This window comes from Gadus chalcogrammus, chromosome 14 (assembly GCF_026213295.1).
Source record: "Gadus chalcogrammus isolate NIFS_2021 chromosome 14, NIFS_Gcha_1.0, whole genome shotgun sequence".
NCBI lineage: Eukaryota > Metazoa > Chordata > Actinopteri > Gadiformes > Gadidae > Gadus > Gadus chalcogrammus.
In genome coordinates this window covers 3,291,341-3,309,074 of record NC_079425.1, presented here as the reverse complement: position 1 = coordinate 3,309,074, position 17,734 = coordinate 3,291,341, and the positions used below count along the sequence as shown (strand labels likewise).

The window sequence follows — 17,734 nt, the reverse complement described above, 5'->3', positions numbered from 1 at the left end:
CTCATGAATAAAATAAACGATGCATAAAAAGTATTGCACAATGTTTCCAGTTCTGACATGGTAGCCTAATTGAAGTCCTATCTGTTGCAAAAATAAATATGACGTAACATTTGCAGCTAAACTGTCACCCTAAATGATGCAACACAATGCCAGCATGTGCACAAGTATTGTCATCCGTGAATAGTGAGGACTGCTCATGGAGGAAGCATCATATTTAGTTTTATATCATATAAAAAAAAAAGAAAAAACAGATGCCTCATTACAATGTAAATTACATATTGTCGCAAAGGAAACCTGTGTTCTCCATGCGATGACGAACAAGTGAATTTGTGCAATGTATCAGTGCTCATTTGAAACGCTTTTGTTGGCCTGAATTCCGCTTTCTTCAAGATATCCTGTCTCTTATCGTCCACTGAATGGTGGCGCCCTCTGCTGATGGTCGCTTGGAACTGCAAGCTTCCAGTCAGCTCAATGTGGTCCACGACCAAAGCTGTATGAGACCCCTCAAACCAACCCATCTGGAGGCATGATAAGAACAGTGGGTTACAAAAAATCAAATATCAATTAAAACAATACATAGAACTTGAATGTCAAGTTCTAGGAAGAGCTTAAACGTTAAGTTCTGTTTTTGTCATGATTATGATGCATTATCAGTCACCCCAAATTGTCTTACATACAGATCTGCCTTTTGGCTGAGAACAGGTGTAGTGTATGTTCCTTTAATATCTGATACCTCTCCTACCCCAGGGACCATATATGAGATTGATTCTGGATTTCGGGAATGGAAAAATGCTTTGCTCTGTCCAGTCGACCAATCACCTGTACTGCAACCCCCCAGGGGTCATGAGAGACAGCCCATTCAGGTAACAAAATGCAGGAAAGAGAAAGTGAAACTGAAGGCTCCTCAATAGGCTGACACATCAGGGACGTGCACAATGCGCACTGATGTTGCAGGTATGTCTACGTTGACTTCGCTAAAAAATCAATAAAAAAACATATTCTAGTATTAAAATAAAACCCAGGAAATACACCAATAAGTAGACAAATTCTGTCTGATATTTATATATTCATGTCCATCTACTATACTGTGTACGGTCCTTGTGTTTTTCAACAGTTCCCGAGAATGTGCATTATGTGGCGCCGAACTTTTATTGTGAAAGACCAGGGAAGTAAGTCCGCGCTGATGCTGAGAAGGAACTCCTCTTCTCCACATTATGGACTGGAACGAAGATAAAAATGTGAGTTATCATCGAGTCGTTATGTTGTATTGACTAAATACGTGGTTTTGCAGTGATAAGGTGGATACTGCGTGTCTGCGTGTCTCTGTTTAGCACACTGTGAGCTAGCAGCTAGCTCAGACGCTAGCCGACCTGTGCACCTGAGACGCGCCAGTCAGCATCTTCAACAGGCTCAGAGACTCAAGACACCTCGTATGCATACTTTTACACCCTTTTGTTTTTCTGAAATGACCCATAAACAGCAACAGGGTCGACTTGGTTCGTTTTATGTTTAATTCTTCTACGGTTTGGGTCATACTCGTTCAACCTGTCATCAACCAGATCAGAACCCCGGAAGTGATTTTCCCTCATGCATCTGTCTGTCCACAGTAGTTCACATAGCTTTATAATCTACTAAAAATTATCTTCTCCTAACCAGTCCCTGGCAGTGATCTGATATTAGGTACATATTAGATAGCCTGCCATTGAATAGGCACAATATAAATTGCATTACAGTGTTTTGCAATACCTAGTAAACATGCTTATATTCAGAAACGATTTACTGTTTAGTGTCACATATTAATGAATTAGTGCTCTTTATTTCTTCCAGGGTCACAACCACGGTGGTGAGTGTGGACATAGTCACGGACGGGGTCACTCACACAGTCACGGGCCCAGGATGCCCGGGTATGGCCCACCGTTTCCCGGCATGAATTTCCCTGGACAGTTTGGCAAAAGCTCTGACCCGACCATGATCAACACTGCTCCCCGGTCACACATGGACGAGAGCAGCAACTGGGATATCGTCAAGGCCACACAGTAAGACCAGACCCTGTTCACTTCATAATGTAGATACAGTAGGGCTGAACCTGGTAAAGTATAGATTATTGTGTACAGATTGAACCTCGTAAGGTATAGTGTATTATTTACAGTCAGACGGCACCTGTTTAATGTCAAACTGGCCTTACAGTATGAAGAGATTAAACTATATCCCCCTCCTATTTCGACTGAAGATGTCAGTGGTAGTTTCTGCCTGCAGAACACCTGTGTTGTTTCTGTGTCTTTGTGAATGAAGCCCAAGAATACTATGAAAGGCTCACTCTTAGCTGACTGTGTGCTTTAACAGGTTACTGTGAGTATAGTGCTGCATACCACAGCTAACTGAAGAGTGAGCCTCATCTACTGAGTAATCTGTGTGAGGGTGCAGCAGGTCAAAGGTCGCCATTGTTCTAAAACTAGAAGAAACTACATGTATTTACAAATGTCAGGTATATTTCCCCTATAAAGAGGTTCTTGTTCGACAAGAACAAGAACTACAATAGTAGGACAAGTGTATTGTATTTGATGCATTTTGAGGTTGAATGAGAATTGGTTCACTAAACTCTCAGCGGTGAGTGCTTTTTAGTTTTTCAACCGAAAAAGAGGATCAACCGAAAAAGACCAATACACTGAATAAGCACTGTTTTAAGATAAGATAAGGTAAGATAAGATATACTTTATTCATCTCAGCAGAGAAATGTAGGTGTTCCAGCAGCCAGTATACAAACACAACACAACACAACACATGTATGCATACATATCCCTCCTAAACAAAACCATGCACCCACAATACCTAGGAGAGACAAAGTGGAATGGATGGAGCAAATTGACGCATGTTCAACGTATTTCACCACAGTAAGCTGTATAGTATATTAGAGTGTCACTTGTCTTCTAAAATAAATAAATAATAATAATCTTTGTACTACTATGACACACTTTTTGTTATTCTCATCAAGTTAAAAATGAACAGTCGGGCGAACGCTAAATAGGCCTCCACTAGTTTCACAGAGACAGCCTTTCAGTTGTGACCTTATGCAAATGAGAGATCAGGTCTGAGGCTTCAACCAATCGAATCACTGAAATATTAACGACGGCTTGGGAGCTCCCTGAGCGATCCCGCTTTCAGGGTGCGATTGATGATGGCTTTTGAATCCTCTCATGTATGCACGCATCTTTCAGGTTCTATCAATCGGTGATCGATTGAAGTGCTTTCCACCTGCTACTTGAAACAGGCCCAAGGCGTGGCAGCTCATGGCCTGTGTTTGTTCTAGGTTTGGCGTGTTGGATCGCTGTAAGGAGCTGGTGGAGGCAGGATATGACGTCAGACAGCCGGATAAGGAGAACGTCACCCTCCTGCACTGGGCTGCCATCAATAACCGCTCAGACCTGGTCAAGTAAGATAAGGGGAAATATGAGTGATTAATATACTCTTATAGTAAATGCTGCACTTCTCATCAACGTGGATGTAATGTCATTCTAAAATTGCTTCAACGTTCATGTCGTTTAGACCTCAGTCTCACACTACTTAGTTATTGTTAATAATACAGTTGATTCAAATGTTAACTTCCGTTACAGTCTAGACTAAAAGGTTAATCTACAAGTCTGCAGCATCATTTAAATGCAAAACGATAACTACAGAAATACAATAAAGCGCTGACCTTTCGCCTCACCAACACTGATGCACCACAGAACAAATGACCACCACCTAGGGACCGCTAGAATACACCTGCGCACCGAAGGCAGAGGAAACCTCCATAATAACGGTTGGAAAAGGTCATACCGTGGACGGTGACCCATTCATCTTCTGTATCCTTCTCTTTTTGTGGCAGGTACTACATGTCTAAGGGTGCCATCGTGGACCAGCTGGGTGGGGACCTGAGCTCTACCCCTCTCCAGTGGGCCATCAGGTGAATATTAACAGGATACGGCGAGTGGCTCGTGGGTAATAGGTTGTGTTTGCTCCCTTTTGTTTGGTGTTGCAGTAATCTTGACGGCACACAAAATACACATGCAAAACGTTATTATATGTATATATATATATATATATATATATATATATATATATATATATATATATATATATATATTAGGCCTTAGCAAGCTAACACGTTAATTACACGTTGCGTTACAACGCAATCTTATTTTAAAGCGATTAATACAAATTGGACGCATTAACACACGTTCTCTTTTCTTTCTTTTTATTACTTTGATTTTGAAAGGTTTTTCCCAAGGAATGTCAACATTCATATCAGAAATTATTGTTGTTTTTAGTTCCACTTACTTACTTTACATTCAATACATTCAATGAGTGCCTGATTACAATTGCAGTAAGTGACAGTCTGTTTACAATTCCTAAATCTCTTACTGTGTTCCATAAGTTTTACCTTCAACCAACACTGAGTGAGTCAATAAAAGTCCCTCAAGGTCCCTTGGTCTATTTCTTGCTTGTTAAGTAAATTTGGTGTGAATGATAATGTGTCATTCTATTTAATAATATAATTTTAAAAGTGTGATTAATCGCGAGTTAACTCACCAATACTATGCGATTAATCGCGATTAAAACTTTTACTCTTTGCCAAGCCCTATTATAGCCCCATCTATATATATATATATATATATATATATATATATATATATATATATATATATATATATACATATATATATATATATATATATTTCCCGCTGTAGTTTATTCCCCAGAAGAACCTGGATGTGATATTTGCATTACATGCAACGGTTTTTGACAGTCCATGTACCTAATATCAGATCACTGCCAGGGAGAAGATAAGTATTAGTAGATTATAAAGCTACTATTGTGGACCGACAGGTGCAATAGGGAACATCACATATGGGTTCTGCAGGGGCCTCAAACGTCGACCCGACAGGTCGAACGAGTTTGACCTAAACCGTTGACGAATTAAACATAGAACGAGTAAAGTCGACGTGCTGCTGTTTATGGGTTAATACAGAGGACAAAGGTTGTAAAAGGATCTCTGTGAAGGGCCTTTGGTCTCTGAGCCCGTTAAAGAGGCGGACTGGTGCACCTCAGGTAGACTGGTCGGCTGATAGGAAATCTGTGTGTTTTTAAAGGAGAAATCCGGTGTAAAATGGATCTGGGATATATTTAATATGATTACGAGTTGGAATGTTTGTTTGGGAGCAAAAAAAAAGCGCATGTAGACGCATTCTTAAGTTGGCTGTTTTTAGCCGATTCTACCAAAACGCTATAAACTTGGAACGATGGGGGCATGTGTTAGAATCGTTAGCGTTTTGGTAGAATCGGCCCAAAAAAGCCAACTTAAGATTTCACATTCCAACTCGTTATCACACTAAACATATCCCAGATCCATTTGACACCGGAGTTCTCCTTTAAAGTTCGGTCTCCTAACCAGCGGCGCTTGTCTCCAGGCAGGGCCACCTCCCCATGGTGATCGAGCTGCTGAGGCACGGTGCGGATCCTTCCATCGCCGACGGAGAGGGCTACCGCAGCCTGCACCTGGCCATCCTCTACCAGCACCTGGCCGTCGCAGCCTATCTCATGGCCAAGGGGCAGGTCTGTCCACCACGTCTCTCTGTTACGCTCGGGAATGGGTTAACCTTGCAACTGTTGGTGCTTCTTGTTTCTATGAATATCCTTACTGTACCGACAGTGATACGTTGTTTCTGCTAAATGCCCTAAATGTAAATGTAAAAGCTCTCTCAAACGCTTTTATCATAAATATTCACTCTCTGATGCCGACTCTGTGTATTTGTTGTGGAGCCGCTTTCTCATGCTCTGCTTGTTTTTTTGTATTTCAGGAAGTCGACAGTCCCGACTGCAACGGACAAACGCCCCTGATGTTGGCAGCCCAGAAGATCATCGGGTAAACCCCCCACCCCTGCACTTCTTTTGAACACGCTCGTGCTCTGGTGCTCAGCACTTGGCTCTATGCACGTCCTTCCTGTACCGACCGACATGTCTGGTTGTTTCTCTTCTTCTGACAAATGCCCTTATTGGAAGTGGCTTTGGATAAAAGCGTCTGCTAAATGTAAATGTATTTTATGCCAGTCATTTCCTTCTGGCATCTCAAAGTTTTCCGACTTAATCGATGGGAAGGCATGTGTGTGCAAATTGATGTTATCGATCTGATGAAAAACAGTCTCTCTCTCTCTCTCTCTCTCTGTCTCTGTCTCTGTCTGTGTCTGTGTCTGTGTCTGTGTGTTTGCCTCTGTGTGTGTGTGTTTGCCTATCTCTCTGTCGTCCTCTCTCTCTATCTCTATTTTCCATTCAAATTAAAAAAGCTTTATTGGCATGGGAAATAAACAATTTACATTGCCAAAGCAGGTGAACAATAAAGAGGTTAAGGTGTAAAACGTTAAATACAAAATATCTATAAATATCAGATATTATACCAAGTACTATAAAAAGTAAGATGTGGGATATTCTCTACAGATACACAGTATTTACAATATGTAGGATTTGTGCAAAAGTGGAATTATTATCTCTATCCCCCCCCAGGCCGGAGCCCACCAACTTCCTGATCAAGAACAACGCGTCCCTGAGCAGCGTGGACAAGGTGAACCGGAACACGGCGCTGCACTGTGCCGTGCTGGCGGGGAACGTAGACGCCGCCGACGTGCTGCTGGAGGCCGGCGCCAGCGTGGACGCCGAGAACATCAACGTGAGTCCCTCTCTATCAACGCCGCTGTCCCCCCCCGTCCCCCCGTCGTCGTCCCCCCGTCCCCGCACGCCCTTCAGACACATCTTTTATATCTTTTTTATTTATGAACATTTTCCACATTCATCATAGAGGACAAAACAAAGGAATAACCTGACAGCAGGAAAAGTACAAGTGGTAAACAAACATGAGGTGGTTGGATGATCAACGAGAGAGAGAGAGAGAGAGAGAGAGAGAGAGAGAGAGAGAGAGAGAGAGAGAGAGAGAGAGAGAGAGAGAGAGAGAGAGGAGAGAGAGAGAGAGAGAGAGAGGAGAGAGAGAGAGAGAGAGAGAGAGAGAGAGAGAGAGAGAGAGAGAGAGAGAGAGAGAGAGAGAGAGAGAGAGAGAGAGAGAGAGATATTTCCCGCTGTAGTTTATTCCCCAGCAGTTCCTGGAAGTGATGTTTGCATGCTAAACGTTTTTTGACGGTACATGTATGTACTTTTCAGATCACTGCCAGGGACTGGGTAGGAGAAGATAAGTTTTAGTCGATTATAAAGCTACTATTGTGGACCGACAGCTGCACTAGGGAACATCACTTCTGGGTTCTGCAGGGGCCTCAAACCTCGACCCGACGGGTCAAACGAGTTTGACCCAAACCATTGACGAATTAAACTTAGAACGAGTAAAGTCGACCGTGCTGCTGTTTATGGGTCAATACAGAGGACAAAGGGTGTAAATGGATCTCTGTGAAGGGCTTTTGGTCTCTGAGGCCGTTAAAGAGGCGGACTGGTCGGCTAATAGGAGGGATTGGGTTTGGGTTTGGTGTCATGTTCTCCGTGATGTACCCGGGCTGCGGTGCTGAACCCCCGTGCCCTCGCTGTGCGCGTGTCCCCTCTCTGCCCTCCCCCAGGGCCACACGCCCATCGACCTGGCCCGCCAGGTCCACAGCCCCCTGCTGGTCCAGATGCTGGACCACGTCAAGCAGGAGAGGATCCGCTCCAACTCGCGCTGCGTGCGCATGCTCAGCAAGTACAGGGTGAGGCGGGGGCAGACCTCATCGCCACACCACCACCACCACAGCCCCTGCATATTTATTAATATTATATATATTTTAGAGCTGTCAAGCGATTAAAATATTTAATCGTGATTAATCGCATTAATGTCATAGTTAACTATGATTAATCGCGATTAATCACAAATTATTTTCTATGCTATATATCCCTTGATTTTTTTGTCCCATAATTCTTCTCATTTTAATTCTCTTAGCAACATGGTGAAGTGCATCGGCTTGCCTTGGGCAAATGATTTTTTATTGATAACAACATTGGCATATACACTGATCAAAACAGGACGATCCAAAAAAAAGAGCCATTAAACGACTGCTTTGAACAAATGTCATTTGAACATAGCAGCCAGGCTACTGCTTCTTTGTTTTGAGCCAAAGAAAAATTTATTTATTTTTATTTTATTTATTTTTTTTAAATAAAATAATTGCGTTAATCGCGCGATAAAAAAATTAACGCCGTTAAATTTGGTTTGCGTTAACTGCGTTAATAACGCGTTTAACTGACAGCTCTAATATATTTATTTGTGCATTTATGTTTTTTTTCATGCTAAGGGAGTTTTTTTCTTGCCCTCTAGGGGGCTAGGGTCAGGGGGTGTCATAAATATACGTACCGAAAAGCCCTTTGAGACTGTCCCAGTGATTAAGGGCTATACAAATTGAATGGAATAGAATGGGACATCCAAATGGCTGATGTTGAATTGGGATTCTGCCATGCTGTCATCGAACTCGAAATGAGATCGGAATAGAGGACGAGGTTTTGGACGCTGACGTTCCTGTGTCCCTGTCCTGCCAGTCGTTCATGCAGTTGGTGTTCTGCGTGGGTCTGATCGGGTGCGTGGGGGCGATCGCCGACCTGAACACGGACTCGTGGCTGCTGAAGGGAGCTCTGCTGGCGGGCCTCATTGGCGCAGTCAACCTCATGTGCAGGTGAGAGGACCTCAGTGTTTCACGATATCGTTAACCTCGTAGCGTTATTGCCTATGCCATATTTTGGCCAAATTGTTCATTGTTAATTCAGCCCTAATGTAGTGCTCCCTCTGGTGTAATTCCGATGTACTACATTCAGAATCAGAATCAGTTACTTTGAATAAATCTTATTGTACAAGTACTGAAGGGTAAAATGCTTAGACTTGGTCCCTCAACAGCCACATAGCAGCAACAATACAAGATAAAGTGAATACAAATAAGTACAAACATGTAAAAATAAGTAGTAGCAACAATAGATCACAATAATAAAAATAGAATAAAGGCCGAGATTTATTATATAGCGCAAATGTGTGCATTGCACACTCCAAATGCAGAAACACGGGTAGTGGAACGTTCTCCATCAAATCCTCGTGTTATTTGCGCCTGCTCAGGAAGCTGCCCAACTCGGCCTTCTCGGCTGGTTTACCGCCTGCTGCCCTCCTCGCCTCCATCTTCTGGTTCCTGGTCACCTGGTTCCTGTGGTTCCTGCCAGATATCCTTCCACCACGGACTACTTCTTCAGTCCCCCCCTCGAAGCCACATGACACCAGACACATTAGATGTACTGTTGTACGCTCGCAATCGACTCGCTAAACGAAACAGGTTTATTTTAAAGATGAGCTTATGGTAAATGGTAAACGGACTGCGTTTATACTTTTCTAACCGGTGGCCACTCAAAGCACTTTACAATATCGCCATTCACCCATTCGTGCCCCGACGGCGGTGTCAGCCACGCAAGGCGACAACCAGCTCGTCGGGAGCAGTCAGGGCGAGGTGCCTTGCTCAGGGACACCTCGACGCACCCTCAACCTTTTAAACGTCAAGCCGTTGTTGGTGGAGGTTTCTCCTTGACCTGGAGTCACATGGCGCCAGCGCCACGGTCCAGGTCCTCTTCACGCTGAACACGGCCTCCCTGCTGTACTTCTACCTCCGCACCTGCAGGACAGACCCGGGCGTGGTCCGCGCAACCGAGGAGGAGAAGAAAATGGTAGGCTCCCCGTTAGGATAGGCTTTGGTTCTTCCTCTTGTTCTCCTTCGTCCTGTTTTTCTTGTTCTTCTTTGTCCTGTTGTTCTTGTTGTTCTTCTTTGTCCTGTTGTTCTTTTTCTTATTGTTTTTATTGGTCTTGTTGTTTTTGTTGTTCTTCGTCTTCATCTTCATCCACAAATCTGCGGGGTTATGTATTTTGTTTCTCCACGCGGGCAGAATGTGCTGATGTTGGCTGAGGCCGGTTTTCTGGACCCAAGGATCTTCTGCACCTCCTGTATGGTGAGTCTTCACAATCCTTCGCAACAACTCATTTACTCTTTCATAACTTCATTTAAACGTGTATTTCTTAGGGTGCATCCGAATACTAAGTGTATACTATTTCTGTTCAGTGTCTACTACTTGACCATTAATGTAGCACTTTCTACAGCTATGCGTAGAACGCATCCGAATGCTTCCAAACACCAACGAAAAGGCATCAGATGTTTGGAGATCACCGTATTTCCCCTCTGTGCGCTTCACATCAGATGCCGGCAAAATTAAAGTCACCCGCGATAATTTACCGATTTTTTTTCTTCTTTTTTTTCACCGCTGCGTTCTTCTTCTTCGGATACCACTCCGGCTGAATTGTGGGATAGCGTAGTGACCTACCGTTTGTATACTGTGGCGGTAGTACGCATTCGGAAACTTTTTGCCTACTACACAATGCGTACTGAGCATTCAGACGCGCTATATTTGTGACGTACAACAAAATGCCTCAAGTATGAGTATTCGGATGCAGCCTTAGACTTTAAAATGGCACTTTTCTACCCCGAAACAAAATGTCTGCCTTTTATTTCCCCTTCCTTCCAGATTAAGAAGCCCATGAGAGCCAACCACTGCTTCAGCTGTGACGCTTGCGTGGCCAAGCAGGACCATCACTCCATATGGACCAACAACTGCATAGGTGGGAGGTCCCCCTTCTCCACACAGGTGTCCCCCCTAGTGCCTGTCTAGAACGCCCCTGGGTCCTAACGTCTCTCACTCCGCCCCCCCCCCCCCCCAGGTGCACGGAACCACCGGTTCTTCGTCCTGTTCGTGGCGGCCATGGTGGCGATGGGAGCCTGGGTGTTCTACGGCTGTCTCACGTGTAAGTGTCCGTCCCCTCTGCAGTGGTGCACAGTGTGCCCAGTGGTTTCCAGCCGGTGGGCGTTAGGGCTTTGACTCCGAACTTCGTTATTCTAATATAATTCGAATATCAAAAAATAAATCAAAATTTGAACAAATATTAGGCAGCCCTTAATATTCAAACCTTTTATGGGCAGGCCAAGAGGGAGAGACGTCGGAGAACCCCACGCAGTCTATTCATAATATTGTAATGACCACGGAAGAGGCAGTGAATGAAGTATTGATTAGACAGCGGTTTATTAGAAACCTAATAAACCGTTGGAACACGCAAGACCGGTAACCATAGCAACGCGGTAAAAAAATCTTGCAAAGCCCAATCCAGGTCTTACTGAAGGCATTTAATGGTCAAAATATTATTAATAAATATTTGAATATATTCGAATATTAATAAACAAACAAACTTCGAATATTATTTTTGGGCAAAAGTCAAAGCCCTAGTGGGAGTCTAGGCAAGTCTAGCGGGAAGGGCTGGGAAGTCATTTCTGTCAACAGTATAATTAGTACTGGTTATGCTGTGCTTCGTTTCAATACGTGTTCTTGGCAAATAGTTAGATTTGGCGTTCAAAATTGTATGAGCATGTTCGGCGATCTATGGTGTGTGTGTGAAATATTTTGAAAATAACATATAAAACATCCCCCCAACAAGGTGGGATATTATGTGTCCTCATTTCCTCCAACTTCCCAAAACGAAGAATTTGTGCCTTGAATTTCTGGTTGGGTTTGTTGGGGAACCACCCTGTTGGTGCAGATGTGCTTCCTTTTGACTGTGTGTGTGTGTCTCTGTGTCTTGCGTCTCCAGACTGGTCCAAGCACTGCTCGCTGAACTACCAGGAGCAGGGCGTGTGGGGCGTGCTGACAGCCCTGGTGAGCTGCTCCCCCTGGGTGCTCATCGTCTTCTGCATGGCCTTCTACCACACGGCCTGGACCTCCGTCATCCTGCTGCTGCAGCTCCACCAGGTCTGTGTGTCCGGTGTACCGCCCCCTTCAGGGCTCCCCGTATCCCCCATGGTGGCTACTAAAGCTGCCCCCCCCAACCCCTTTACCTTATCAGCTGGGCAAGGGTGTACTTCAGCTGTTGGCATAAGAAATCTCCATTAACGTGTGTGTGTGTGTGTGTGTGTGTGTGTGTGTGTGTGTGCGCGGGCGTGACTCGCGTGCGTGCGTGCGTGCCTGACTCGCGTGCGTGCGTGCGTGCTTAAGACTATTTCTTTGCGAGACCATGGGGTACTTCCCACTGTTGTGAACTTCAACCAGTTTTCCCACATTGTTTGCCAGCACCCAAAGGAGAGTTGAAGCTTTTGTCGTTGATTTGTTATTTTTGTGTTTGTATTACACCAGATCGCGTTCCTGGGCCTGACCACGGCAGAGAGAATCAACCTGATGCACCACCAGAAAAAGCACCCCAAGTCCTCCATGAGACAGAACCCTTACAAGTAAGCTCCGTCGCGCCACCTGATCCTCCTGGTCCCTTTTAAGCATTGTCATGTAAATAAAAAAGAATAATAATATAAAGAGAAATCTCGACTCTCTCTAGCTTTGAATTAAATCCTTTTACATTTGTTTGTTTTAATCCGACTGTACATTACTTTGAAAGGATGAACCTCAGTTTTGTGATTTAGACCTCACTTGACCTCTCTCCCAGAGGTCCACGGTGCAATGTTTTCTTTCACCACTGGGATGCTGACGGCGTTTTCCGCCATTCTTTTTTTCCTTTGGCGTCCCTCAGTCAAATTTTGGGTTCCTAAATTGGCCCTCAGCTGTCAAAACTTTGAGAACCCCTGCTTTTAAGAGTCTGTTTAAATAGTAAATGGACTGCATTTACTCATCGCTTCTCTAACCAGGTCCACTGGTTAGAAAAGCGCTTTACAATACTGCCAAACATTCACCCGTTCATGCTCACATTCACACACCGACGGCGGTGTCAGCCACACAAGGCGACAGCCAGCTCGTCGGGAGCAGTCAGGGTGAGGCGTCTCGCTCAGGGACACCTCGACACTCGATCCCCGGCTAGGAGGAGCCGGGGATCGAACCCGCAACCTTCGGGCTACCAGCCAAGCCGCTCTACGCCCTGAGCCAGGTTCCTCCCATGGTCCCTAACCTCTCTGCTCCCCGTCCTCCACAGCATGGGCATCGTGAGGAACCTGGCCTCCTTCTTCCAGCTGCGCTGCTGCGGCCTCTTCAAGCCCCCCGTCACAGACTGGACCCAGCAGGGCCCGTTCGGCCGCGACCTGGCGCGCTTCGGGCCCCCCGATACGGTTTGAGAGGCCCCCCAACACGTCCCAGCCTTTCCTGGGGAGGGGGGGGACAGGAGTGTGGGAGCTAGACCGGGAGCACACTGCTAATTTATATACAGTATAGAGAAGGACATACAGTGATATAAACGATATACGTGCTTTTGAGTCTTTCCCGTCGGGAGGAACCACTGTCATGGGCGAAGGCACAAGTAGGAGCCCTCGTTTTATTCCAAGTCGCTTTTCCAGTCGCTCTTTCTACAGAATGCCGTTGCCTTATACTTGACTTATGCTAGAGGTGAGGCAGGAACCGTTTTTCCGTTTGAAGTGAAGGGTCCGCCTTTAGTGGCCTAGCTTATGTTTGAAGTTTCTATTTGTTTTGTTTTTTATATAAAATATATGTACAAAATAAGTAAGCCTATTTTTCTATCGTTGTTTATGAAATATCGATCTTTTAAAATGTACATTTGCAAAACTTTTGTAAGAGACGCATGTGTTTGTTATTGAATGACCACTACGGTGAAAAGATTGGAGGTCTTTTTTTATCTTCTATTTGACCGGCTCTATAAAGGATACTCAATGTCTGTTGCTCTCAAAACCGGTGTCCTTGACACCCTACATTTTTCCTTTTTCCATTGGCCATTCTTGCCGTGCCGAGGCAGACCTGGCCAAGTTGATTTTCATTTCCATTCCCAGTTCAAACGCAGCCGAGGTGCGTTTGAACTGGGAATAGAAACGCAAATGGAAATCTCTGGAGTCAGGCCAATGCTCGCACGACCCGCAGCCGAAGAGAGTTGTGTTGACGTCAGCCCTGGTGTCTGTTCGGAGCGAGAATTTGTCTCTCAAATTGTAGGAACAAAGACCTATAAAATTACAATAATTGCGTTTGTGTATGCAACGCATCGCCATGCACGCAAAGTATGTCTAGAGTTCTCAACGCCTGAATCTATATAATTCATTATTCCTATAACTGTGTATGCCTAATTAAAAATGGTAAGGATGGAAGTGAGCTCCATGATTTTAGTTTGACAATATCCGCTTGCAAAGCAAAGTAGTACATCGAAAAATGACAATTTTTCACATTATCAGATTGCTTCACGCCTAAAATATACAGTTGTGTTTTAAAGGTCCTCATTGGAGTCTTGTTATTAGTTCACTCTACATTACAGCGTCTTTCAGACGGACTTTACCCTACAGCGCCCTCTCTTGGCAGTTTAACGTTATGAATGGGAGAAGTTAAATGACGGAAATGTTCCAGAGATGTTACTTGGTTTTGGCAGTTTTATCCCTGTTCCAACTCAAACATGACCCCATGCAATGAACGTTTGTGTACCATCAGGTCATTGCACTGGAATTAATAAATCACTTTTTGCTTCTCATTTCGCAATTATTTATATTTGAAATGTAAATATTACATCAGAATATACCAAAGGATTGTAAAGGTTTCGTTATACTAACAGTTTAGAGTAAATAAAGTACATAAAATAAAACACATTATTTTTCGCTTACTTAAACATTTTTGGCCTTGATATATTTTGTGTGCGTGTATCAACATTTGTCGGTTTTATTTTTTCTATAATGTATTTCAAATCTCGGGTTAGTCTCTATCAGCAGAGATAGATACACTGAGAAACATACCAAACCAATATAGAAGACACATTTCTTAAACCCAGGACTGATTAAAAAAACATAAAGAATGTTTTATTCATTACATCAAATAAAACTGTGGTAATAAAAAAGTAGATAATTCCAGAATCTACATTGGAAACACAATTTGAATGTGTTCTTCGTTGCTTTGTAGAGTAAATAGGTTGCTATCTTTATTTGTTGCGTTGTCATTTGAATGCCTTGATTGAGTAGTTGAAGGTAACGGCTTAATTAAATGATAGAAACATTCCAATCCTTTTCTGGATGGCTGCCCAGACTTAATTGGAAAAGATTAACTCTGGGTATGTGTTCAGTTCACTTGCCTTGTTAAGTCTAATTACTAACGCAAGATTATTCACAAAGGAAAACCGCAAACAATACAAACACTCGTTATTCATTTCAACATAATGAGGCAACTTTAATTGTTTTGTTTTGGAAAGCAGCAATTAAATGATTGAATGAAATGTTAAAAAAAAAAGAAGAAATCAAAAGTGAACTGCTCTAAACAACACTGCATGTTGATGTTCTTAAAGGGGTCTTTCCTCTATCATGGCGGCATTCCCCAACCCGAATCCTTTGGGCCCAAAGTGTTTAGCGTAGCACACTGCGGAGACAATGAGAACAACACACAAAAAATACTCATCAACCATGTTCAACAATTATCACATCTTTGTGTCATAACACTTGTTTGAAAGGCAACGATATAACCCTTGAATTTCTACTTTGTACAAGTGCTTTGTGTGTTTGATGCTTGAATTGTCGTGTGTGCGTGCGTGCATTCTCACACACACACACACACACACACACACACACACACACACACACACACACACACACACACACACACACACACACACACACACACACACACACACACACACACACACACACACACACACACACCTTTACAGTAGAGCTCTCCGTCCTTATCGGTCACTGTGGTAGACTCCAAACTCTTCCCACACAAGGCACAGCGGAAACAGGTTTTATGCCAAGGCTGCACAGACAAAGAATAAGCGACCGTGATTCAAAATGGCGTCTATTAACTCTCGTCCCAGGGAGTATCGGTGTGAAAAGTGTAGCCTCAGCCTGGGTAAAAAGCAGGACTGTGTTCTGCTCACCTTCCCCGCTCCCATGATCTTCTCTGCTGCGAACACGGCCTTGGAACACCGAGGGCATTGGTCGGAGCTGCCAAACTTCTGCGCAAATTTGCTGGGGTTTGTGCTTGTGCTTGTGTTTGGTGGTCTCTGTTTGACGCCACTGAAACGACACAACAAATCATCCAGTATTTGTAATATTTGAAGGAATCAGGATTAGGCCTGCACGATAAATTGTTATAAAATCGCAATCTCGATTCGCCCCTGTGTGGATTTAAGTTTTAAATTCCTTTTTTTTTATTTTTTATTTTATTTTACAGGTGTGTGGAGTTGGTTCAGTAGTTATAAAAGGCCAGCAATTAAAGACAATGTGCTGCTATATGTACAAAATAAATCAATCTGTCTTTGATACTGCACTTTAATCCGTTATAAAGGGCCATATGAAACCGCAACGTGCTTTGGTTGGTGCGGCCATTTTTTTTTTTTTTTTTTTTTTTGGTTCATGTGTGCAATAAGAAAATACATTTCGTGAGAAAAAAATCGTGGCAGAGAATCATGACATCATTTCTAAGCTAAAAAAATCGTGATTCATATTTTTCACCGAATCGTGCAGGCCTAATCAGGATTAATATTTAGTCAGGCAAAGAACCCCAACACCTACTCTTTAGGATCCAGATCCAGATCCTTCCTGGGGGGGTCTGAACTTAGCGCTCCGGCCCCCCCTCCATAGCCGTAGCCTTTTGGCCCGTACTTCTTGCCGTAGCAGGACTTGCAGTAGATCTCCGACTCGTGTGCTGCGACCGTTGTACTGTCCAGTCCTTTCCTGCAGGTCACTGTGTGAAGTTCACACAGTGTAAACAAAACTAACGCATGAAAGATAATAATAACCTCGATCTCCAACCCCAGCCATCTACTCTTTGTCAGTCGTCATGGCAGTCCGTGCCTTGTGTTTCTATTTTAAGGAGATGAGAAGAGGGTTTGGTGTTTAGGGGAGCCCTTTGAGTCAGGATGCCCATAGTTCCCTGTGGTACCATCAACTCATCAGCAGGTATAAGTCTGAAAGGGTGGATCAAAAAAATACCGTTGGTGAGGTTGCCTATTATGGTGTCGGTCGCTTGAGCTCTTCCACGACGCCTTCTTCGGCTGTGGCCTCTCCTTTACCCATCAGCTGCCCCTGAGCTTCCTATGAAGGCCCCTGGGTCTACTGGCCCCACTGTGGCCCTCATCGCTCCATCATGTGTGCTACTGTCAGGGCTCTACTCACTGCAGATGAAGCAGGTCTTATGGAAGCTCCGTCCGTTGCACTGGATCTCCTCTGCGTGGTACGCAGTCTTCTCACAGGCAGAGCACTTGGCTCCCCCACCCCAGTTTGGCATCCTGGGAACGGGAGGGACGGGTTCAGAGAACCACACACGATGGTTCGAGTGGGACGACGACGCGTAGCGTTAACTAAAGAATGTCCGAAAGGACAAAAGAATGTCCTTTCAGACATTCTTTTATCCAAAGTGAAGAATTGATCAAGGTTTAACAGGTTTCACTTGGCAACTAATCGTTTTCTATAGATCTGAAGATGTATCCTTGTTTTTTGATTGACAAAAGCAGCACATCTTGTTATGTAAAGACAAAAAGTGCCTTACAATCATCACTGCTTGCGTATAAATACATATTAGCGATATGACACCTAAACACTGGTATGTAACCATTTTAATAAAATGAGGGAGAGTCTCACCTTGAGTTCTGTCGTGTAGCGTCCTCTGATACTGGCAGGACGGACTCCCACGGGCTGGGTTAAATACTGACCAGTTCCCCCACCAAGCATCTCTACTGTCCAGACAAATCCCCCCTCCTAAAATAACCGGTGACGCCTCAAAGCCCCCATGGACCACTCAACGACCG

General features: G+C 44.0%; 2 protein-coding genes across 2 annotated transcripts; one reads left to right on the top strand and one right to left on the bottom strand.

Annotated features, from left to right (window-relative positions):
- Positions 1–1,128: 1,128 nt before the first annotated feature.
- On the top strand, positions 1,129–15,554 carry zdhhc13 (zinc finger DHHC-type palmitoyltransferase 13). The gene is made up of 17 exons (XM_056607532.1): positions 1,129–1,238; positions 1,828–2,036; positions 3,308–3,430; positions 3,866–3,943; positions 5,448–5,592; positions 5,838–5,902; positions 6,538–6,700; positions 7,590–7,715; positions 8,539–8,672; positions 9,104–9,204; positions 9,575–9,699; positions 9,916–9,978; positions 10,549–10,642; positions 10,742–10,825; positions 11,663–11,820; positions 12,202–12,296; positions 12,986–15,554. The coding sequence occupies exons 1-17, from the start codon at positions 1,215–1,217 to the stop codon at positions 13,122–13,124; spliced, it is 1,926 nt and encodes a 641-aa protein (XP_056463507.1). The 5' UTR covers positions 1,129–1,214; the 3' UTR covers positions 13,125–15,554.
- On the bottom strand, positions 14,774–17,672 carry csrp3 (cysteine and glycine-rich protein 3 (cardiac LIM protein)). Its single transcript, XM_056607531.1, has 6 exons — positions 17,568–17,672; positions 17,103–17,215; positions 16,500–16,671; positions 15,863–16,001; positions 15,645–15,738; positions 14,774–15,345 (listed from the first exon to the last, which is right to left on the bottom strand). Exons 2-6 carry the CDS (start codon positions 17,212–17,214, stop codon positions 15,269–15,271), a joined length of 594 nt encoding a protein of 197 aa, XP_056463506.1. The 5' UTR covers position 17,215; positions 17,568–17,672; the 3' UTR covers positions 14,774–15,268.
- Between the last annotated feature and the right edge of the window lie 62 nt (positions 17,673–17,734).